We start from the raw sequence: 24785 nt of genomic DNA, 5'->3' as shown, positions 1-24785 counted from the left end.
CAATGTTAAAAATCAAATTGCAAAAATTGATATTTATTTTTGTTCATGGATTTAACATCTCTTTATCAGAAGTAGCCAAATTAGCGCAAACGAGCCCTCCATGTGGTCTCCGGAATACTGCGCTCAGCTGGGGAGGTTGTAAGTAAGCGACAAAATTTGGACAGGGTGCGTTATTACATCCAAAACATTTAATCTCCCTTACCGCCCTATGAAATACTGAATTAAAATCACAATTGTAGAAATACTGAATTAAGATGTTGAATTATATAAGAAGCTAAAATATTCTATCAATACCGAAGGTGTTAGGCGTGAATTTCCTCCTAATAAGATGCAGGGTGATTTCTTTTAAATTTCTTTACAGTGGAAAAGCGAACTAAATCATAAGTATTGTCCTCGGCACAGGCCGCTAACAGCATTTTGCATTTAAAAGTAAATTTGAATTTCTTTCTATTTTGTTTGCAATGTGAACACTATAGCTGTTTGCCATTTTTAGCGGTGTTTTAGCTTGTTTAGTAAAAGTGAATATCTTTCAGAGAAATTGTTTTTCGTCTTGTTTACCCAAGAATTTAAAGTTTGACAAAAATGACAAATTTCGTTTTTTTATTCGATTGGGAATTCGCAAAAATTCCAGCGATCCCTTTACAAGTTCGTGGCAGTTTGGTTCAAATACTAGTGTATCAATTAAAAACCCTCCCCTTAAAAAATGCATGAGACGAAGCATTTTATCCAGCAAACAAGCAGCACCGCTTACATGATCGTCAAATGCAGCGGCTTCAATTCAAAGTCAAATCATACAAAGGTCATTTGTTGATGTCTTCAGAAGCTTATCACGACGGCTACTGCAAATAGTTAATGTATCATCCATTAAGGAGGCCAAAAATAGCGAAGAAAAGTTACACTGCAAAGCAATCCATCCCTCATGCAGCTGGTAGAAACAGGATGATCTTTCAAATTGAAACCACTATCCATCATTATGGACATAAAATTATAGATGCTCGTCTCACTTAATAGAAAATTAGCAAATCAACGTATTAACGTGCGACCTATCTACACAAGAAAAGAGCCGATCAACACGACCAAACATTTTTTAATCTCACAGCCAATAGCATAAAGTGAAACTGACCAATCAGTGTACAAAAACAAGTTTTATAAATATCGATTGACAAAGACTCTTCACCTTCTTTAATAACTGCTTCCGCAGTAGTTTTAACAGCATCTTTTACTTCTCTATCAACAACAGTCCTCCTCAGAACTAATCTCAACCAGACGAACAGACTAAGCGATCAAAAGCAGTCAAGCAGGAACAGTTAGAGTAGCCAATATCTCCCTTTCTGATAACAAATTCTCTGTTGCTTTTGGAGAAATGCTGAACACCACTGATGAACAGAGAAATTTCTCATCTAAAGTCAGTCATCCGGTGTCACTTGTAGCGACGTATGCGGTGTTTGCATCCTTAAACATTTTCCTCTCCTTCTCCGCTACACTGGGAAATATTCTAATCCTTGTTGCTCTTCACAAAGTGACTTCGATTCATCCTTCAACAAAACTTTTGTTTCGATGTTTGGCGGTCACTGATCTTTGTGTTGGACTGATCATTCAACCGCTGTTTACAGTGGTGCTTCTTGAAGGAACAGTAAACTCCAGCAACAAACTTTTTTTTCAGCAGTACTCCTCTCTAATACTTTGTGGAGTCTCGCTCTTGACATCAACCGCAATTAGTGTGGACAGACTTCTTGCGCTGTTTTTGGGTTTGAGATACAGACACGTTGTTACGTTAAGGCGGGTGCGAGCGCTAATTATCTCCTTTTGGGTTCTAACTGGTGCTTTCGCTTGGTGCATCTTCATTCAGTTGTTTAATATTTCCTTTCTCGCATATACCGTTTTGACGTTTATTTCACTTATTGTCTCGGCCATTTCTTACGCCAAAATTTATTTCCGTCTCCGCCACCAACTGCTTCATGTACAGGGCCTTGTTCACGAGCAACAACAACAACAACAGCCTCCCAGCGGCGTTGTATCGATTCCATTAAATGTAGCACGATACAAGAAAACAGTTTCCGCCATAGCATGGATACAGCTTGGATTATTTGCTTGCTACCCTCCTGTTTGTGTTTTTTTGATCTCACTGTGTTTGGGAGACTCTTTCGGAGGTCGTTTTTTAACCTTTTGCCTTTCTTTACTGTACTTAAACTCATCTTTGAACCCCATTCTATACTGCTGGAAAATCAGGGAAGTGAAACAAGCAGTAAAGGACACAGTTAGACAGTTAAACTGTCATTGTGAGCCAAATTGAACATTTGTGTCGTACAAAACAATGTAAAATAAAAACAATGTAAACTCAAGCATCGCCACTGATTCAATGTGTTGATTTAATATGGCCCTTCTCTATGGAGGCTTCTTGAAGGAACAATAAACTACAGCATCGAACCCTTTCATCGGGAAGTTATCTGTTTCAAGAGTACTCCTCCCTAATACTTTGTGGAATCTCGCTCCTGACATCAACCGCATTAAGTGTGGACAGAATTCTAGCGCCGGATTGCTGGGTCTGAGGTACAGAAAGGTTGCCATGGCGACATTAAGGCGGGTGCGAGCGCTAACTCCCTCCTTTTGGGGTCTAGCTGGTGCTTTAGTTGGGTGTTTTGGTGATTTTTCTTATTTTGGATATATAGTTTTGATGTTTATTTCTCTTATCATCTCAACCATCTTTTACGCCAAGATCTATTTCCGTCTCCACCAACAACTGCTTCATGTACATGTTTCTACGAAAAAAGAAACGGCGGTCCATTATTGCTGGCCATTAAAAGCACCACCGATCTTTTTTTCTGATCAGTAAGAAACTGCACACAGCTTGAACGTGAAATCATTGGAAATATCGATGCAGATCTAACCTGTATCATATAATAACATCTCTCTGAACGAAAATGCTATGCTGAAAATTTCAAACTGATGGTGGAAACGATAATTAGTTCTTTTGACGTGTTTAATTTACTTTGTTGATCGTAAATTCATACTGTCTTGACTTTACGGTATATAGAATAAAATACCTTCACACCAGGTAAGGGTAACTTCCAATGGTAAACAATTGGAGAACGAACAAAAATTTACGAAACTGTTAATTGTCATCGATGTTTTTACTATATATATTTGGAAGCCAAATTGCTAATGATTCACCCCTCAGCTGGTAGAAACAGGATCTTTTAAAATGACTGATGCACCATCTATTAATTTCGGTAAGAGGAAATATGACTACTAACAAATCACATGAAAGAAAACTTGAATCATCATTTAATCAGGCCAAAACCAGAAAATTCAAAGCTGAAGGAAAATTCAAGATTATCTTTTATGTTGTTACACTAAGATAGAAGTGAGCGTTCATAATTAATTTGCCTCTGGTTAACACCTTTTGCATTAATTAATTGGCCTTTCTATCTGCTATTTACTTTGCGGCAATTGTTAGTATCATTTCAGCCGTTTATCCTCCATATTTTTTCTATTCCTTCCAGTCTTTTCTTACGCCAAGATCTATGCTCGTCTTCGCCACTAAATGCAGCTTGTTCGAGGCAATATTTTCCCAGAACATTCGGCACTTAGCAGCTTTGTGCCAACTGAATTAGACATAGCACGTTACAAGAACACAGTTTCCATCGTTGGATGGGTACAGCTCGGACTATTTGTCTGCTATCTTTCCATTATACTGGAATATTTAAGAAAAATCTTTGATATTTTTCTTCCAGTTGGTACTTAAGAAAGTTTTAATGATGTTAATTTTCTTAAACTCATCTTTACTGCTGGAAAAGAAGGAAAATGAAACGAGTAGTTAAGGATACAGTTAGGTAGTTAAACTGTTTTTATGTGCCGAACTGAACCTATCTACATGTGAATAAAGGCGGATAGTTTCGAAAGAAACTGTTTGGGGCTGCGTCGGTGGGAGTAACGAAATAATTTGGATATATCAACAAAGTTGAAATGGTAAATTGGCCACCGTAATGATTACAAAAGCTGACGTTTCGAGCGTTAGCCCTTCGTCGGAGCGAATAGAGGAATTGTGGGTTGCGTGGGCTTTTAAAGGCAGAAAATGGAGCTACGTTATTGGTGGGTGCATGGCAACGAGAAAAACATGAATAAATTAGTGGAATGAAAAGCGTTCATTGATCCCTGTGGGATTTAGACTGCCGGTTTGAAAGATGAGCTTTTGTTCAAGATTTTTACGGCTTTCCGTGCCACCTAAGTGCAAGGAAAGACCGCAGATTGCCATATGTTGCTTCGAATGATTAGGTAAATTAAAATGTCTAGCGACTGGTTTCGATGTGTCCTTGTCATTCCTTTCCACGTCTCGAAGGTGTTCTCGGAATCGGTCACCTAGTCTTCTGCCTGTTTCGCCGATGTATATCTTTTTGCAAGAAGTGCAAGTTATGCAATAGATTACATTAGCGGAGGTGCACGTGAAGTGATCGGTGATCTTAATGGATCGTTTAGGTCCCGATATTTTATCAGTGTTGTGAATGAAAGGACACGTTTTGCATCGTGCACGAGCGCATTTAAAAGTGCCTGGTTGCTCATTAGTCTGAAAAGAACTTCTGACCAAAAAATTGCCTAAGTTTTTGTCGCGTTTAAATGAAATGAGCGGAGGCAGCGAAAAGATAGTGCTTGTCTCTGGATCGTTTTGAAGTAATTTGAAGTTTTTAAGAATGATGGATTTAACTGAGTGGTTGTGAGGGTGAAACGTGAGAGTGAATGGAATGCGGTCGGAATCTTCCTTATGCGACGTTTGTAGTGCTGAATGTCGATCAATAAGTTGAGCGCGGTGGTAACCCGCTTGAACGACGGAAACAGGGTAACCACGTTTATCGAAGAACTGGCACATTGACTCTGATTTGTGGTGAAAATCAGAGCCATTACTAAATAAACGACGAAGTCTTAGAAACTGAGAAAAAGGAATGGAATTCTTAACGTGAGATGGATGAGAAGACGAATATAACAAGTAATTATGCGAGTCTGTAGGTTTGTAATACACACTAGTGCATAAACCGTTACCTTCAATTGAAACTTTGACGTCTAAAAAGGATAAAGAATTGTCAGAAATTTCCCAAGTATATTTCAGAGCCGGGTGAAAAGAATTGACTGCAGTTATGAATTGAGTGAGCTCCTCTCTGGTAGAGGAGGTAGCGCCGATACAGTCGTCGATGTAGCGACCGTAGAGTTCCGGTTTGGACCCGTTGTATTGGCTGAAAAATTGATGTTCGACAAAACCTACAAAAAGATTCGCATAGCTAGGTCCCATTTTGGTGCCCATGGCTACACCATTGGTTTGTTTGAAGAAGTTGTTTCCGAATGAAAAACAATTGAGTGTGAGCACTAGTTCGGCTAAGCGTAGTAGTGTTTCAGATTTAGGTTCCTTAACAGTACGTTGATCAAAAAAATGTTTAAGGGCCAGAAGGCCTTCGCCATTAGGAATGACAGTGTAAAGAGACGTAATGTCCATGGTGAAAAGAAGTTTGTTTTGGCCAAGGAAATTAAAGTCTCGAAAAATTTGAAGAGCGTGTTGGCTGTCTTTAATATATGATGGTAAAGTTTTGACGATGGGAGCCATAATTTTGTCTAGATAGCTGGAGATAAGTTCGGTAGGGCAACTGCAAGCCGAGACAATGGGCCGACCCGGGTTGTTAGGTTTGTGAATTTTAGGTAAAAAGTAAATACGAGAAGTTCTAGGAGTGGTTATGATGAGATTCTTTGCTGTGGCCGGCAATTCTTGTTTGGTTATGAGTTGGTTGATCGTATTCTTGACGCAGTTTTGATTGCTGGCAGTGAGGTCTTTGTCGATCTTTTGATCTATCTACATGTGTTGTACAATACAGTGCAAAACTCTGTAGAATGAAGAGCTGGACTTCAGTACAAGTTTTCTATTCAGTCTACCGAGTCACCGTAATAGAGGGTCTCTGCATCAAGGTGGCGACAACGTTCTCTTAGTTTTCGTTTTAATGTTGTGTCAAAGGAGCACTCTTATGAAACTTCCCTATGATTTGAAAACCCGAAAAATTCATTTATTTCATTATAATATGAATTTTTAGCGATTAATAAAACCTTTTCAATAAGGATTTTAGTTAAAAGTCAAATCTAGGGCGAGAAATTACGATTTGAAAACCGTCCCGCCATTAATTTTCGAAATCACGGCCAGCTTATCTTTGGTCAGCGGTCGCTCCCACTGTGACGTAGATAACTCAAAACACTGTTGGCGTCATTTTATATTTATAGGGAAACCTCGTGAAATTTAGTGAAATATATAGTCTTAGTCTTAGTGTTATAAAAGCAATATATACGATCAAAATACTGTTTTGAATATGGAAGACCACTCTCTTGCGTGTCAAACGAGTCATCTACGTTACGCTCGAAACTCGCCCCAGTCTTCTTGAATCTGGCAATTGATTACGTAAACTAATGGCGGGTCAAAAGAAAATCGCGAATTTGACGATCTTCCCGTGTGACAATTCGGAAAAAAATTCAGAGACGATTAACTAGTGAACATTTCACATTTTTATGTAAAAACATTAGTCTGAATTTCAGCCGTCTCTTTCCTTTACCCCATGCAAGGGGGGCGCGGGAGAGAGACGTCTGAATTCCGAGCGTTATAATTTCGTCCGGTGACGTCACTTACTAATTTAGGCATTTTGAATAAATTAAATGCTATTCTAATAATAGAGAGCTTTGGATTCGAGTACGAGTACGAGTTTACTAGCGTGCTCACATAGCGCATGCGTAGCTCTCCGTGACACTGTCACGGAAGCGGAAACTCGTCGTCCGCCGCTCGTCGACAAAGAGATTTTGACCAGAAGTCGTCCTCCAGAGAACGAGTTTCGAAAGGTGAGTATTTTGTATTTTAAACTTACCCTAGTCTTTTTCTAAGTCAGCAAAAGCAAACTTAACGCCGTATGCAGAGGTTTTATCGAATTGAATGTTATTACAAACCCTGATTTCATTCGTTTTTGATACTTTTTGGTCGACCTATTTTCACGAAATTCTGAGGTCTACACACGTAAATAACATAACGCCAGTCGAATAAATTGAAATTGAAAAATGAGGGCCTCAAAAAGCACTTTCACCCTTTGAATTTTAACCATGCATGAGAGATATAAACAGTGAATTGTTGTGATGTGGTTGACACTTTCCCGACTTTCTTCAATAGCGAAACGAGAACTATTTATTTAGAAAGGAAACACGAAAGTATGCTTCGCAGAGAAGTAGTGGTTGAAGAGCCTCACAAGTACTGACCAGATTCAAAAGAGAGAGGTATATCTTGGACGAAAATCGCCGAACACTATGATAAAACCTTGAACACTGAAACATTTTATTAGCTTCTCATTAATTATTGTCATATCAATACCATTATATTTATGAAATGAAAACTAAGGAAGATTTTGTATGGCAAAATATCTGAATACATTATTTTTACATCTTTTTTAGTTGTATCATATAAATGTACTGTATTATTATTACAAAGTCAGTTCAGCTGTTTTGAAATTAAAAATTATACATATTTACAATTTTGATTTTCTCAAGTAAATTAATTTAGATTTGAAAATTCTCCATTAAGGAAAAAAAACTGATGGCCAGGATCCACATCCCATATTCATCAATTGCTCCTTTCATAGCTAACTAAACATAGAAATTTACAAGCAGAAAATATAATTACAATTATAATTTGGTTCAATTATTCTCTTTTATCTTCTCATCACTTTGCCAAATTGCATTGCTTAAATGTAGCCATAGTTGGTACTAACTATGATGTAGCAAATCAAGAGCTTTAAACCTGAAAATAATCATCTATTGTAGGAGGTTGAACATCAAAATAGGTGCTTGTAGTTGATCCATATAAGAAGGTACATGCATTCTGAAGCAGAGCACACACTGATTACATTACATCTACTGGACTTAATCCAATCTTTAAGTTTTTCTTAAAATCTAGGAAAGCAAAGTATCTTACTATGTTGCTAAACACCCACTCCACAGCTTCCCTGACTTTACTTCATCCTTGAAGATGAATTCTGAGTGGATAGGCGAGGTCACCATATATGCACAGTGGTTGCCCACTGGTATCAAATGAATGCTGCTGAAGGTTATGAAGGAGACCAGACATTCTTAACATACCAGCATGATGCCTTTTACCCTCTGAAATGAAAATTTATAGAGTAAACATACTTGGATTTATATCAGTAGCTAGTGTTATAACACTCTTGTAGCTGCAGGTAACTGTTGAGTTACAGACTGTGATTGAATTTTTTTTTTTTTCAATTTTCCAAGTTAATTGGTTAATAGCCACTTTGATTGAGTAGGGGCTGGGTTATAGATATTTGTGTAAGGATTCAAGGGTAGGCTACATATAATGAAGCTCTTACCAAGGGGCTGACTACCAAAAATGTTTCCTGATAGATTTGATCTTTCCAGCCCACTCCTCTAGGTGTAGATACCGTAGATCCTCAAATCAATTAGTGCCCAGGGAGCTTAATTCAAATTTATGAGAAAATGGGGGCGCTTATTCAAGGGGGAACTTAATTGAGAGGGGCACTTATTTACTTTTTCCCAAATGGTGGCCTGACATGACCACTTTTTTAATACATCATCTACACATAAACAAAATAACTATTTATTGACCTAAAAAACTGATCCTAGAGTTAAACTCACCATTAGTGCAATGTACAACTCTAATACTACACGATGAAAACCATGCATCCTTTGCTGTCTCACTACTAATCCACAAAATGAGGGGAGGGGGCACTTATATGAGGGGGGTACTTATTTTAAATTTTTGGTCGATAGGAGAGGCACTTATTCGAAGGGGTGCTCATTCGAGGATTTATGGTGGTGATACTTCAATTCAGTTTCAAATTTGGGGGCTTAAATAAGGGGAGGCATTACAGCAGAACGATGAAAATAGTCGTATTAGCTTACCAACTAGTCCATACAAATTGGCTATTAAACCATTTGGTTCAACAAATGATTGAAACTTTAGGGCATGTACCCTTTTGTGCCCACTAGGTACACCCTGGTTCTCTCCTAGGCGACTAATTGGGCGAACTGTCAAGTCTACAAACCCCTAGCAATTCTCAAGAGCTGTTCCCTTTCCATGGACAGCAAGAGCAAAGTCTTCCAGATGTTGGCTACTCAGCCAGGGTTGATCGAGATCTCTGAGCAAGTATCCATGGTTTGTGTAAATAAAGCTGATCACCTCGTTTAAGATTAAGCTCAGCTCGGGCACTGAACAAAGCGAGGAATCATATCCGAGAGACGACATGGGTAAGAAAAAAGTTTCAATAAAATCAACAGTCCTTTCGTTCCTGAACATACCGTGCCATTGGCACAAGTAAACATTTCTGGAATTGCTAATGCCCGAAGAAGGAGAGGCAAGCCTGTGATGACAAACCTGAGCTCGGCTGCAAACTCTTCAGGAGAAATGGCGTCAAAACATCGTCAATCCTTTCATACTGCTTGTAAGGATGTTGCCTTCTCATCGTTGGGATTTCATAAATCGCAAAGGAGGTAAACGGATGCCAATAGGATAGTTTTTTTGGCTAAACATGGCGAGATTGTTAGAGTAAAACCCTCGCACTCGGATCGATACATTTGTGCAGAATCTCAAGTTACAATTTTCGTCAGCACGACTACGAGTACGAGATACTAGTGCCAGATCTCGCGCGGTTAAAACTCGTACTCGTACTCGCACTCGCACTCGAATCTAAAGCTCTCTGATGCCTTGTCGACATCTCTTCCGCAACCAGAGGTGACAGTTGATAAATTAGACTTCTGCCAAAGCCCGTGGGAAGATTGACAAAAACATCCTTGGAACTTATACTGCCAAATAGCTGGGCTAACGCTGGGAGATATAGAATAACTAATTAGTAGTGCTAATAATCTACGATAAATACGTGAAGTCTAAAAGAAACAATAAATGTAAATAGTTAAAAATCTTTTCAGGTGGTTCGGGTTCTTCATGTTCTGAATGTCCCTTATAGCTAATGATTTGAAAGAAGTAATGTTCTCAGCTTGGACTGTTTGAGTTGACAGTTTATTCCATACCCGAACAGTTCGTATAAACGGAGAATAACTGTGCGCCAAAACGGTTCGCTTGTTGGTCAAGGAAATGTGGTAGCATTTCTTAACATTAAACTCCATCTGCCAAAGACAGGCCCATGAAGTTAGTCTGTCAAGGCCTTGTTGAAGGATAAGATGATCCGCAGGCGATACAATCTGTCGGTACATAATGGTGTCGTCAGCAAAGAGTCTAATATTTGACTTGATGTCACCCACGATGTCATTTATGTACATCAAGAAAAGCGTGGGGCCTAAGACAGACCCTTGTGGCACACCTGAAAAAACCTTGCATGAGGTAGAGTGTACGCCGTTTACACTAACACTTTGGGAGCGGTTGCTTAAGAAACCCTTTATCCATAATAAGGTTTGGCCTTGAATACCATACTGACTTAACTTATGCAAGAGCTTTGGATGAGATACCTTGTCGAAGGCCTTGCTGAGATCGAGTTGGATAACATCAGCTTGACCCTTAAAATGTTGAGAATGGAGGCCCATTCGTGAATGGCTGAGAGCAGTTGTGTTTCACAAGACAGTCTGGACCTGAGGCCATGTTGGTGTTTACAAAGGATGTTATTTGTGGACAGGTGCTTGTGGACGTGGCTAAGTACTATGCGCTCCATAATCTTGCAACATATGCAAGTCAAAGAAATGGGTCTGTAATTTTTTGGATCTTGGTTGCCGCCCTTCTTATATACTGGTGTAACCAAGGCCTTTGACCAGTCATCAGGTAGCCTGCAGAAATCGTAACTTTGTTGAAAAAGAAAGGTAAGTACAGGAGACAATTCATTAGCTGATAACTTCAGTATACGAGGTGACAGATTGTCCTGGCCACATGCTTCGTTGGGATTCAAATTGCAAATTTGCTTCTTGACACCATTTACATCAACTGACAGATTTGGAATCCTTTCCAAAAAGAAGATAAAACAAAGCTTTCTTCTGTTTATTCTTCAACTCTGTTAAGCTAAAACGCGGTAAAACACTCTGCAAACTTGTCTCGAATATTGCTTTAAAATCGTCCCGCGTGTCCGCCGCCAATGTTTACACCTCTTGAAATCATCCTTGGCGCCTTTAACCGATAAGAAAAGGTTATCTAATTCAAACCAATCAAAAACTACTTACCATATCCAAATAAGTAAGTAACGTCACTAGACGACATCATAACGCCCGGAATTCAGACGTCTCTCTCCCACTCCCCCTTTGGGGTAAAGAGAAGAGACGGCTGAAATTTCAGACTATAAAAACATTTGGATTTTTCGGGTTTCCAAATTACAGGGAGGTTTCATAAGAGTGCTCCTTTAAAGCAATATTTTCTGTCACTGCAGAGTGCTAAAACACCACCTGCTAAACGTTAAAATCAGTTACTTCTTGCTGAATAATGATTACGGATATAAGAAATATGACTACTCATATCAGTTAAAGAATATTTGCATCATCATCTGACCAGGCCGAAACTTAACTAATCAAGGCTGTTGGGGAATTAAATATAATTTTTATCGTCATTTGTCAGCGTGCGCAGCTCAGAAGGACGCCAAACTGCACCATAAAATCGACGTACTCGCGCACGACATATTTACGCAACAAAGGAACCGATCCACACGACCAACCATTTCTTAATCTCACAGCCAATAACATCAAAGCAAAACTGACCAATCAGTGTACAGAAACAAGTCTTCCAGAAAGCGACTGATAAAGACACTTCGCTTTCCTCACTACTATACCGACAACTGTCCTTCTCAGAACTGTTCTCACCCAGGCGATCAGACAAAGTGATCAGAGGGAGTGGAGCAGGAACCTTGACTGTAACCAACACCTCCCTCACTGATAGCAAGCTCTCTGTTGCTGTTAGAGAAATGCTGAACACCACTGATGATGATGCAAACTCCTCATTTGAAGTCAGTTATCTGGAGTCACTTGTGGGGACCAATGCGGCGTTTCTATCCTTCAACATTTTCTTCGCCATCACCACGACACTGGGCAATGTGCTAATCCTTATTGCTCTTCACAAAGTGACTTCGATTCATCCTCCAACGAAACTTTTGTTTCGATGTTTGGCGGTCACCGATCTTTGTGTTGGACTCCTTTCACAACCGCTGTTTACAGTGAACCTTATCGACGAAGGAATAACAAACTCCGGCATCACCATTCCAGATGTTATTTTTACAATATGGCCCGTCTCCTCTCTAATACTTTGTGGAGTCTCGCTCTTGACATCAACCGCAATAAGTGTGGACAGACTTCTCGCGCTGTTGCTGGGTCTGAGATACAGACACGTTGTTACATTAAGGCGGGTGCGAGCGCTAATTATCTTCTGTTGGTTTTTAGTTGGTGCTTTAGTTGGCTGTACTATTTTTGGTGATTTGTCTTTTTTTGTATATATTGTTTTAATGCTTATTTCTCTTATCATCTCAACCGTCTCTTTCGCCAAGATCTATTTCCGTCTCCGCCAACAACTGCTTTATGTACAAGGCCATCACCACCAAGAGCAACAACAGCCTCCCTGTGGTGTTGTACCGACTGCATTGAATTTAGCACGATACAAGAAAACAGTTTCAGCCATAGCATGGGTACAGCTTGGATTATTTGCTTGCTACTCTCCATTTTGTGTTACCTTATTGTTATTATCGTATGCATATCTTGACGCGTTTTCTGAACTTATTCTTCTAAACATTTCCTTATCTTTACTTTACTTAAACTCATCTCTGAACCCCATTCTTTACTGCTGGAAAATCAGAGAGGTGAAAAAAGCAGTAAAGGATATAATTAGATAGTTGTTGTTAGTCAAATTGAACATTTATATCGTACAAAACAATGTAAAAGGTATGGTCTGGAGGATTTTTTCCCTCAGCAAAAATATTCATGACAAGTTACTTAGCAGGTGGCATTAAAAATACCATTTACCAAATGTTTATGTAAACTCAATAAGAAGAATAAATTTAATAAAGAATGACACATCATCAGCTATTTCCAATACTTTTCTGAAATTTTCATAGTTAACTTCCTTTGTTCATGTCAAGATGTTTCCGCGAAAAAGGAAACGGCCGTCCATCGTGGTGGCCATTAAAAGCACCACCGATCTTTTTTTTCCCGTCAATAAGAACCTACGCACAGCTTGAACGCGAAATTATTGGAAAATGTTCAAGCAGATCTAACCTGCGTTGCACCGACTGCATTGAATATTGCACGATACAAGAAAATAGTTTCCGCCATAGCATGGATACTGTTGTTGTTAGCCAAATTGAACATTTATATCGTACAAAACAATGTAAAACTCTGTGGGAAAAAACGGCCAGAATTGAATACAGTTTACATTCCGACAAAGGAATCGAGGATCTCTCTATCAAGGTGGCATTTGTAATTCTTCTGGTCTACCGGCAAAGAGTTCCTTTACGTCGGGAGGGGGGGTGGGTAGAAAAATGTCAAAAATGAACCTACGTCAAGACGTTTCCAGGTAACTGTTTTCTAATTCTACTTCTAATACACCGATGCATTGACCGGCTACTGAGCAAAGCTGCAATGCCGACTAGTTTTCGAAAGGAGAACCGGTTGTGCTCTAGAAAATGACAACCCTCTGATATTTCTTCTTTCTCGTGATGGTCTAGGGGATTTTTTCGCTTCGTAAAAGTGTTCAAACTTGAAAAGTGACATGCATGAATAATGTCTTGCCACAATATCTTTACGTTAACTTTATCAATTTAGCAAAGATTGACACTTCACAAGCTGTTTTTCCTGTCCTTTGCCAAACTCTATAATAACTCCCTCCTCATCGCACAATATTTTTAGTTTTCTATGGATACAAAAAAGGAACAACAAATCTTTTCGTCTCATCATTAGGAAGCCGCACACAGCTTGAACAAGAAATGACTGACACACATCCAGGCAGATCATCTGTATCTTATGATAACATCTCTCCTAAAGAAAATTCCATGCTGAAAAGTTTATATTGATGGTGAAAACGATAAATAGGACTGTTCGCGTTTTGTCTTTTCATGATCGTAATACATAGTTTGACTTTACGGTCAATACACTTTATCGACAAACCAGATTAAAAACTTAATATAAAAGTCGTAGAAAGGAGGTCTTTTTAGAAAATGTCACTTCAAACGTGTTTTGAAAAACCGATAAAAAGTGTTTTCGACGTTTTCTTGTTATGTTTGCATGGGGAATTCTTGTTACTTTGTGAGCAATGAAAATCGAAACAACCATATGCCAGCCTTTCTTCAAATGTTCGCCAGCTGGAAAAGTTTCAGCAATGAAACTGACTGATGGATTTGCTTTATTTCAAAGTCAAATTACACAGACGTTGCCAGTCGACCACTCTCCATTTATTCACCTCACCCTGTTAGAAAATTAATTCAGCGACCAATGAAAGAATGATTGTAAATTGCACGACCAACCATGATCCATGATGTGCAGTAGAAAATCTGTTTGGTCAATTGTAATTGCACACGGTTCATTCACAAAGTTGTCTTGCTTTCGCACGCTGCGACTCTTATGGTAGCGTTCATTATTTTCCTCTCAAATAAAAAGCGTTCTGCTGCTGGTAGAGTAATGTGAAAAAAAAAAACTGGATAAAAAGAAAGAAACTGCTCATTCGAAAATAGTTCTCACGTTTGGAGATGTTTGCAATTTTCCCAGCCTTGAACACGCTGGGCAATGTTCTACTCTGCTTTCCAAAAGGTGACTTCAATTCATCTTCCAACCAAAATGTTGTTTCGCTGTCTGGCGGTCACTAATCTCTGTGTTAGAATTATTTCCCAACTGCTGAGCATTACGTGACAAGACCTATAAAACCGGCTGCCAAGGAGACTATAGATAAACTAATTTATAGATTTAGCCAAACCTAAAAGCGGAGCTCCCAAGTTCGTAATATTAATGATAACATTAAAGATGTGCATTTGCCAAGACTCGCATGAGACACCCCTCCCTTCGTTTTGATAGTCTCCCCTACCCTACCCGTGCAATCTGAAGGCACGTACGTACGTACGTACGCTCGGTCAGTCACGTGACAACCAAACTAAAAGAGGTTGACCATATTCCATGGGTATGGGGCTCTGCCCCACGCGCGCCTCGCGCGCGTGGGAGCCCTGCAATGATCTTGCTCCCTTTCACTACACTTAAGGTGGCTCGTACCAGTTTCCTCGCGCGGGGAACAGGTCACTCTTGCGTGACGCGCGCGAGAGAAACGAGCGTAAGAAGAGTGAGATCAAAAGATGAAAATTTAAAACAAAGATGGCGGTGCGTGGAATTTTTCTACTTTTGTGAGAAGTTTACTTAAGAGCGTGTATTTGATGTGTTGAGTGGCCGCTATGAATGCAGGAGGAAGAAACTAAGAAAAAGAAGACGATTTTCGGAGAAGTAAAGGTTGCTTCACTTCATATCTAAAAGAAATATTCAACCGATTTGAAATCTTGCGACGGCAAAAAAAGAACAACTCAAGTGAAGGATAATCTACCTTAAGTGAAAGAAGACTTTGAAACTTCAAGGAAAATAATATGATGTAGCCAGAAGTCGTGTGTAGGATTTTTAAGATGAGCCCGGGAGGCTGTCTTTGACAGCTGTTTAATGATTTCTTGGCAGTAAAGGCGAATTTACGTGTGTAAAACCCCAGATCGTAAGCGCTCGCGCGAGCACACGCAATTGTCAGCGGTAGCTATAACAGATCATGAGCAAATGTCGATCTTATAGAATCCAGATTTTCAAATGCGCTAGAACGCGCGTGGAAATTGGTAAACTCACGAAAGCTATTGCATGAAAACAAGTCCGGTGACCCCTTCTTTTTATCGCTCCAATATGAAAATAACGTCGAAAGGAATCATCAGAAAAAAAAATAGAACATTCTACAGAAGGAAATTTGCGATGTGTGAAAATTGCCTTTTTTCTAGATTTTCTGAAATTCCGCACCGTAGAATTTTTTAAAAATCTTTGTACATTTGCCTTTTCAAGTGTTAAAAGCAATCACTGAAAAAAAAACACGGGGTCACCGGGTTAGTTTTTTAATTATTTAAGCCACAAGCTAAAAAATGCGTCTAAATAAGCCTTTGAAAGCGTTGCCATGGAAACTGCTAGTGACGAAATGACACCTATTTTTGAATAACTAATGATTATATAATTCAACCCTATAGTGTTCAACTGGCCTTGGTCAGTATTTTTGTTGTATTCTTTCAAAGTTACAAACCATCAAAATGATGAAAGCTGGTACCAGCCACCTTAACCTTCTCACTCCCAAGATCTCATTCGTAACTCTCCTTCCTATCTCCCACTGACAATTCTTATGATGTTAGTTTGGGGAAGTTAGTAGATGGATAATTTTCTTTATTCTCAGTAGTATACCCCGTCTCTTTCTCAACTCCCGCGGAGCCTGGGTCCGAGCGAGAGTAATAATTAAAAAATAATTAAAAATACTCTCGCTCGGACCCAGACTCCGCGGGAGTTGCGAAAGAGACGGGGTATACTACTATTCTCGTCGCTCGCCTGCTTCAGATTGTATTGAAATTATAAGGAGAAATTCTGTTTTGGTCACTCATGGGGGTAAAAGGGAAGATCAACTGATGTACAAAAGCTTTGTATACTTATACATGTATGAATGATGAAATCTCAAATGAGCAAATCGATCAATAAATTCTTGAATGTAAAGGCTGCTAGACAGTGCCCAACGCAAATGAGTGTCTTCAGCACATGAACATGTACATGTGGTCGGTACCACTCAATATTTACCAGCTACACTTGCTCCATCGTAAGGTCCATCCGGGTTGAAAACAAAAATATACGGTATAGATAGCAATCTGAGATAGAACTCCCGACCATTTCGCCAGGTTGTGGAAAAAGCTTTGCTCAGCCTAAAATTTGGATTTTTGAAAAGTAGGTAGATTTAAAATTACTTCATCATAAAGAAAAACAAAATAAATTTCCGGAATTGACGAGAAATCTGGGTTTCAATGACTTCATAAGCGGCTGCTAATGTTGTTATAAGTGGCTGTGACCAGAAAAGGGGCCTGAGGCAAAACCCAAACACCAGAGCCTGCTCGCAGGCTCAAAAAACGGTGGTAAAAGATTATATAACTTGGAGGCGGTAGATCGTCAATAACTGACTTTTCTGAAACCGCGGACAGAAAAGATCGCAAGCTAAAACTTGACGTTCTTGACGATTAGTATTGTGCTAATTTTGAGTATTTTAGATCAAATTACGACGCCAGAAGAGTCCTAAATGGAGGTGTCTTTGTGTTACAATTTTTTTGCTGCAACTCAGGAAACAAACCATTGCTAAGATGACCTAAGCCTCTGTATTTAAACGACGCCAGGTACTCGGCCTTTGATAAAAAACTTAACATTAATTTTTTTATCATACAAATAAATCTCATTTGCAGGTAAAATAATTTACTTTTAGGCTCATTTCAAAGTAAAAAATGAAGTTTGTAAGTCGAAAATGGCCAATTCAGTTCACTGTGTTACGAAAGAGGTTTAACAAATCTGACAAATGTCGCCGCTATGTAAAAAATCGAATTGCAAAAATTGATCTTTGTCTTTTTTTCGTTGAGAAAAATATATAATTAGATATGAGTCATAATTGATTGAAAATTAATTTCCATTTTCATTTAGTTCATTATACACTTGGGATTAGTATCTTCGTAAGATCGCGCAACGTGTTCAAAGTTAATTTTTAGAAGGAATCGTTCCGTGCTAAATTGTTCTCTCGCTGACCGGCGTTTGATATGATTTTGCCAACCGGATGCCCAATTGAACTGCCACCCCGTGTTTACGAGTGATTAGGAATAATCTGCAGGATATCGTCACAGAAGTAAGTGGTCGATGATGTGTGACTAATCATTGTAGTTCGCTTATGTTGTAGTTTGCCCTGTAGTTAGCCCTATCTAATATTATGCAACGTTTTCCTTAATAGATCGAATAAAACTAGAAATCATTTATACGGTTTGCGTCATCCAGTGGATTAATAAGCCCCTTTTTCTCCCCGGATCAGTCATTGTTCATCGATTTAATATCCGTTTGTCAGAAGTAGCCAAAAGAGCGCAAACGAACCATTTATTCGGTCTCCATAACACTGCGCTCAGCTGGGGAGGTTGTAAGTAAGCGACGAAATAAGTATGCACTTTATTTGGACAGGGTACATAATTACAGCTTACCTACATACATACATAGTTTATTTGTTAATGCAGGTTGGTAAAAGTCAGCCAATGGCTGATGTGGACCTGCCTATTTAAAACATTAAGGTCTAATCGCATTAACTAGGATAAATACAGGTGTGAGATATATAAGAAATTAAGAGTATGTAAAAATTATTATGTCCATTGTAATCTATTATCAGTAACTGAAAGGATAAATAGATAAATTAAATTAAATAAATTGAATAAATTGTTCAGAAATAATAAAAGTCATCGTCCTTGTTTGTAATCAGGCATGATTCCTTCGCGAAACTTAATTTATCTAGTAGTGTCTTATCTTTTTTTATGTTGTTCTTAAATCTTGCGTAGCTAACAGAAAGTTTAAATGATTCAGGTAGGATATTCCACCGTAGGCCCTCTATAGGATAAGGTTGTTCTTCCTATGGAGTAATTGTACTTTGGTATCTTAAATCCATCTCTTCCTCTTAGATTATAGGGTCGCTGCTCAGTTTTGTGGAATAAATCACGTATTAGTTTAGGTATTAAACCGTGATAAGCTGAGTACATGAATGAGATTAACTTTAGTTTGTGAAAATTAGTTAAGGGCTGCCAGTGAATGCGTTTCAAAGTTTCCAGGTTAACTTATGCAAGACCGTGTATGATCTTAGCTGCTCTTAAGTGGATCAGTTCAATGTCATATAGCAAGGGGGGGGGGGGGACAAGTTCCCCAGACTAGCATACCATTAGTAACACCAGGGACAATGCCTCTAAAGTAAATGGCCTCCAGTACTTTCTTAAGAAGGACCCTCAATCGCTTTAGATATTTGACTTTGCGACTAAAGCTCTTACAGACAGCGGTGATCTGGGGCTGCCATGATAATTTAGAGTCAATTACTAGCCCCAAGCAGACACTTGAATTAACATTACTTAGGATCTTGTATAACTGGTTTCAGGGGGCCACAAAAGCTGTTTCTATTGAGTACCATGACCTCCGATTTCCCACTATGAATAGTTAACTTATTATTTCTGCACCAGTTATATACATCCCCCAATATACGGTTTAGTGCATCACACACTACATCGACTGAGGGCCTATGTAAAATAATGTTGTGTCGTCTGCATACATATCTATTTCCCCTTCTCTAATCTTATCAGGCAAGTCATTTACATAAAAGGAGAAAAGTCTTGGGCCCAGCAGAGATCCCTGTGGGATGCCGCATTTCACAGCATTAAGTTGTGATTTACATCCAATCCCCCTTATGACCCTATGAGATACTGAATTGCCATCACACAATTATGAAAATGCTAGAATGTTAAGTAAGAAGCTAAATTTTTCTATCGCTACCGAAGCTGTTAGGCGTGAATTTCCTCCTGATGAAATCAAAGTAATTTCTTTTATACTTCTTCACCGTGAAAAAGCAGACTAAATCATAAACATTGTTCCCAGGCTAATGGCACTGTGCATCTAAATAAATTTGTATCTCTTCCTCTTTTGTTTGCAATGCGAAAACTGAAGCTGTTTCCCTTTTTCTAGCTGTGTTTTAGCTTGATTAGTAATAGTGACTAACTTTCAGAGAGTTTTTTTTCCCCTAGTTTTCCCAAGAATAAAAAGTGACAAAGTTTGATTTTTCGATCGATTGGAAATTTGCGCAAATTCTGGCGATCCCTTCACAAGTTCATGACAGTTGGTTCAAATAATAATACAACAATTAAGAATCCTCCCAAAGACACAGACACACACACACACACACACACACACACACACACACACACAAAAACGCATGAAACGGAGCGTTTTATCCGACAATAAAACAGCATGGCTTACATCGTCATGTGTAGCGGCTTTAATTCAAAGTCAAATAACACAAACGTCTCTTGTCGATGTCTACAGAGGCTCGTCCTGACAGCAACTCAAAAAAGTTGATATACAATCCATTAAGGAGGCGATCATGAACTAGTACAGAAAAGTCAAGTTGCAAAATAATCAATTATTCATGCAGCTGGTAGGAACAGGATCTTTTAAATTGAAACCACTAGCCATTCATTACGGACATAAAATTATGAATGCCCATTTCACTTGAAAGAAAATTTGCAAAAAGACGTATTCACTTGCGACACATCTTTAAACAAAGGAGCCGATAAACAAGACCAAACATTTTTTAATCTCACAACCAAGAGCATCAAAGCAAAACTGACCAATCAGTGTACAAAAACAAGTTTTATAAATATCGATTGACGAAGACTCTTCACTTTCCTCTAATGACTGCTTCCGCGGCAGTTTTAACAGCATTTTTTACTTCTCTGCTGACAACAGTCCTCGTTAGAACTACTCTCAACCGGACGATCGGACAAAGCGATCAAAAGCAGTCAAGCAGGAACAGTTAGAGTAGCCAACAGTCTCCCTTTCTGATAACAAATTCTCTGTTGCTTTTGGAGAAATGCTGAACACTGCTGATAAACATACAAACTCCTCATTTGAAGTCAGTTATCCAACGTTACCTGTGGCGACGTATGTGGCCTTAGCATCCTTTAACATTTTCCTCTCCATCACTGCCATACTGGGCAATATTCTAATCCTTACCGCTCTTCACTAAGTGACTTCGATTCATCCTCCAACAAAACTTTTGTTTCGATGTTTGGCGGTCACTGATCTTTGTTTTGGACTGATCATTCAACCGCTGTTTACAGGGAGGCTTCTTGAAGGAGGAATAAACTCCAGCATCAACCTTTTTTATCTATTTCAGGAGTACTCTTCTCTAATACTTTGTGGAGTTTCGCTCTTGACGTCAACCGCAATTTGTGTGGACAGACTTCTCGCGCTGTTGTTGGGTCTGAGATACAGACACGTTGTTACGTTAAGGCGGGTGCGAATGCTAATTATCTCCTTTTGGGTTCTAACTGGTGCTGGGTGTATCTTTATTCAGTTATTTAACTTTTGCCTTCTCGCATAAGCTGTTTTGATGTTTATTTCTCTTATTATATCGGCCATTTCTTACGCCAAAATCTATTTCCGTCTCCGCCACCAACTGCTTGATGTACAGGGCGTTGTTCACAACCAACAACAACAACAACAACAGCCTCCCAGCGGCGTTGTACCGACTGCATTGAATGTTGCACGATACAAGAAGACAGTTTCCGCCATAGCATGGGTACAGCTTGGATTATTTGCTTGCTACCCTCCTGTTTGTGTTTTATTGATGTTAGAGGATTTGGTAGACTTTTTCGAAGATAATCTTTTTAACTTTTTCTTGTCTTTACCTTTCTTAAACTCATCTCTAAACCCCATTCTTTACTGTTGGAAAATCAGGGAAGTGAAACAAGCAGTAAAGGACACAATTAGACTGTTAAATTGTTGTTGTGGGCCAGATTGAAAAATTTACATGATGCCGTACAAAACAATGTAGCTGCAATGAGCAGCTGGATTCAAATACAAGTTATGTTTAGACTACTGAGTCGCCGCAAGAGAGGTTCTCTGTATTAAGGGGGCAGTTTTCTTTCCGGCTCTGGTTTGTGAAGAGTAACTTTGCGTTGAATGACAACATCCTCCTAATTGATCATTTTGATGTTGTGTTGAAAAGGAATATTTACTGTCACCATAGAGTGGCACGAGCCACAGGCCCTTCTTCAATCAGCAGGACAGAAAAATGCTAAAACGGAACCTACACCGAGATATTTAACTGTTTTCTAATGTAAACAAGTGTGACTATAGTGGACATCGCTGTACTCTACTATTCAACCGGCTATAAAGCAAAGCTGCAAGGTCAACGAGTTTTAGAAAGGAGAACCAGTTGTGACATACTAATAACATTTCGTGTTATGTTCTCAGTAGGAATGAAAAATCACCAATATCCAGCTTAAAATGTGTTAGAGTTTATTCAAACCGGGCAGTTTAAACTTTATTCTCATAAATATAAACCGACTGCGGTGAAGCAATCTGACAGTGTTCGAAGAAAGAATACTCCACGAGGAGATAATTCATGTTTTTTAAAGTCGATCAAAGGATTCATGACTTAAAGAGTGTATTTATAAAAAAGCCTAGATACACAGCTTTATCGGGGCCCTTTTTAATGTATAGTAAGATGTAAACTACACTGATCTTATTAGGTACTCATTTGACATGTTTTTTGACCTTTCGCTTGCATTGGGATAGGTCTGGAGGATTTCTTTCGCTTGGCAAAAATATTCAAATTACTTAGAATGTGACATCAAAATACTATTTAGCAAACGTTTATGTAAACTCAATAGGAAGAATAAATTTAACAAAGAATAAAAGCTTATAAGCTATTTCCTATACTTTACTGAAACTTTCATAATCAACTCCCTTTGCTCAAGCCAAGATGTTTCTACGAAAAAAGAAACGCCCGCCCATTATTGGTGGCCATTAAACGCACCACCGATCTTTTTTTCTGATCAGTAAGAGGCTGCACATATCTTAAACGTGAATTTTTCGGAAAATATCGATGCAGATCTAACCTCTATCACATAATAACATCTCTCTTAAAGAAAGCCTATGCTGAAAATTTCAAACTGATGGTGAAACGATAATTAGTTCTTTGTTCGTTTTTTGCCTTTATTGATCGTAAGTACATGTTTTAACTTTACGGTGTATAGAATAAAATACCTTTACACCAGGCAAAGGTAACTTCCAATGGTACACAATTAGAGAATGAACAAAAATTTACGAAACTGTTAAATGTCATCAATGTTTTTACCATATTTGGAAGCCAAATTGCTAATAATGCATTTCTCAGCTGGTAGAAACAGAATCTTTTAAAATGACTGATGCACCATCTATTAATTTCGGTAGGAGGAAATATGTCTATTGTCATTATTAAATTGTATTACATACGTACTTTATTGACTTTCCCCAATGGGGCTTTTCAAAGACAATATCCTAAATAAATGCAATATATCATGACAATACAATTTAATAATGACAATACAATATAATATGTAATTAGGTCTTATTAACCGAGCAGGAAGTCTGTATGGGAGAATCTTGACCGAGGTCGCCAGTACAGACCGAACACAGTGAGGTCTGTACCAGCGACCGAGGTCAAGACTCTCCCATACAGACCGATCTAGCTCGGTTAATAAGATGTTTATTATATGGCTGTGTCTTATGTGCAAATTTTTTCTAGTCTTTGTACCTTTCTTTTCTAGACCGGTCTAGATGCCGGTCTAGATGGGAAAATCTAGACCGCTTTCAATATTGATTTCAGCCAATCAAATTCGTGAATTCGGTAGTTCCCAGTCCTTGTGAGACACAGCCATATAATAATGCATAATATTAGTCCACCGCGCCTCCACCTTATTAATTAGGCGATGCTCAAAAACGTGTGTGGAATCCCAAATCTTAAAAGAGTGCCCAAGATTATTCCAAATATCAACTGATCTAAAATGAAAGGTATTTTGACCACTACTAGTTTTAAAGAGGGGAATATGCAACATTTGGCAGTTTCTGGTCTTATGACTGTTAACCTCCTCGCGTTTGATAAGTTGGGAGGAGAGGTGTTTTGGAGCTTGTCCTGTCATACATTTGAAAGTCATTATCGCGCCGCGAAGATATAGTTTATTTGCCACTGGGAGCCAGTTTAGTTCTTTAAGAAGAGGCTTAACATGGTCGTATTTGCGCGCACCACAAACAATGCGACAAGCGAAGTTCTGTATGCTCTGTAATTTCGGTATGTTGCGCTTGGAGGTATTCGACCAATTATCTAAAAACTAAAGAGTTAATAATCGTAAGAGGAGTATGTTTGTTAAAAATATGTTTGATACGATTAACTTGACTAAATCGATGCATAGAGGAAGATACAGTTTTGGTTACGCGTTCGTCAAAGGCTAGATTAGAGTCTAAAAATACGCCCAAGTCCTTAACAGTGTTAACAGGGAGTTCATTTCCCATGAAGTGGAGCAAAAAGGGGCCTAACTTTTAGCGCATTTGTCTGCTCACAAACACTATCAGTTTGGTTACTAATCACATGAAAGTTAACTTGCATCATCATTTAATCAGGCCAAAACCAAAAAAGTCAAAGCTGTAGGAAACTTCAAGATTATCTTTTATGTTGTTACATTAAGACAGAACCGAGCGCTCATAATTTGAAAAAAATCCGAAAAAAAAAATTGATCTGTAGAATAAAGAGCTGGACTTCAGTACAAGTTTCCAAGTTTTTTTTATTCAGACTAGTAAGTCACCGTAATAGATTATCTCTGTATCAAGGTGGCAACAACACTCTTTAGTTTTCATTTCGATGTTGTGTTAAAGAAATATTTGCTGTCACTGCAGAGTGCTAAAACATCACATGCGTTAAAACTAATTATTTCTTTCTGAAACATTCATAGCTTCCTTGTTCATTTAAAGATGTTTTTGGCCGAGATATTCCACAGAGAATTTGAATAGGAACAAATTTTACAAAACTGATAAATGTCACCGATGTAATTACTAAATTTAAAAGTCAAATTGCAAAACAATCCATTCTTCATGCAGCTGCAAGGCAGAAACAGGATCTTTCAAAATGAAATTACCATGCATTAATTAGAGACGTAAGAAATATGACTACCTATATCAGTTCAAAAAATTTGCAT

At 38.6% G+C, this 24785-nt stretch overlaps 2 protein-coding genes, 1 long non-coding RNA gene and 1 pseudogene across 4 annotated transcripts; 3 read left to right on the top strand and 1 right to left on the bottom strand.

The window, feature by feature from the left end:
- The first annotated feature begins 1185 nt into the window (after positions 1-1185).
- Positions 1186-2293, top strand: LOC111322466 (adenosine receptor A3). The gene has a single exon (XM_022925570.2). The coding sequence runs from the start codon at positions 1364-1366 to the stop codon at positions 2291-2293; it is 930 nt and encodes a 309-aa protein (XP_022781305.2). The 5' UTR covers positions 1186-1363.
- LOC148724142 (uncharacterized) lies at positions 1663-9700 on the bottom strand. 2 transcript variants are annotated; one of them, XR_015991566.1, is made up of 3 exons: positions 9416-9700; positions 7979-8163; positions 1663-2759 (listed from the first exon to the last, which is right to left on the bottom strand). It is a non-coding gene; the product is annotated as an uncharacterized LOC148724142 (long non-coding RNA). The 2 variants fall into 2 exon arrangements; XR_015991565.1 differs by lacking the exon at positions 1663-2759 and having other exon boundaries at positions 7319-8163; positions 9416-9695.
- Positions 9701-11388: 1688 nt separating this feature from the next.
- On the top strand, positions 11389-13029 carry LOC111322468 (adenosine receptor A3-like). The gene has a single exon (XM_022925572.2). The coding sequence runs from the start codon at positions 11934-11936 to the stop codon at positions 12849-12851; it is 918 nt and encodes a 305-aa protein (XP_022781307.2). The 5' UTR covers positions 11389-11933; the 3' UTR covers positions 12852-13029.
- Positions 13030-20638: 7609 nt separating this feature from the next.
- LOC148724141 (melanocyte-stimulating hormone receptor-like) lies at positions 20639-21571 on the top strand (annotated as a pseudogene).
- The last annotated feature ends 3214 nt before the right edge of the window (positions 21572-24785 follow it).

Source organism: Stylophora pistillata, chromosome 9 (genome assembly GCF_964205215.1).
Source record: "Stylophora pistillata chromosome 9, jaStyPist1.2, whole genome shotgun sequence".
NCBI classification, from domain to species: Eukaryota; Metazoa; Cnidaria; class Anthozoa; order Scleractinia; family Pocilloporidae; genus Stylophora; species Stylophora pistillata.
Note: the sequence above shows the minus strand (reverse complement) of the source record. Positions and strands in the feature narration are given on the sequence as shown.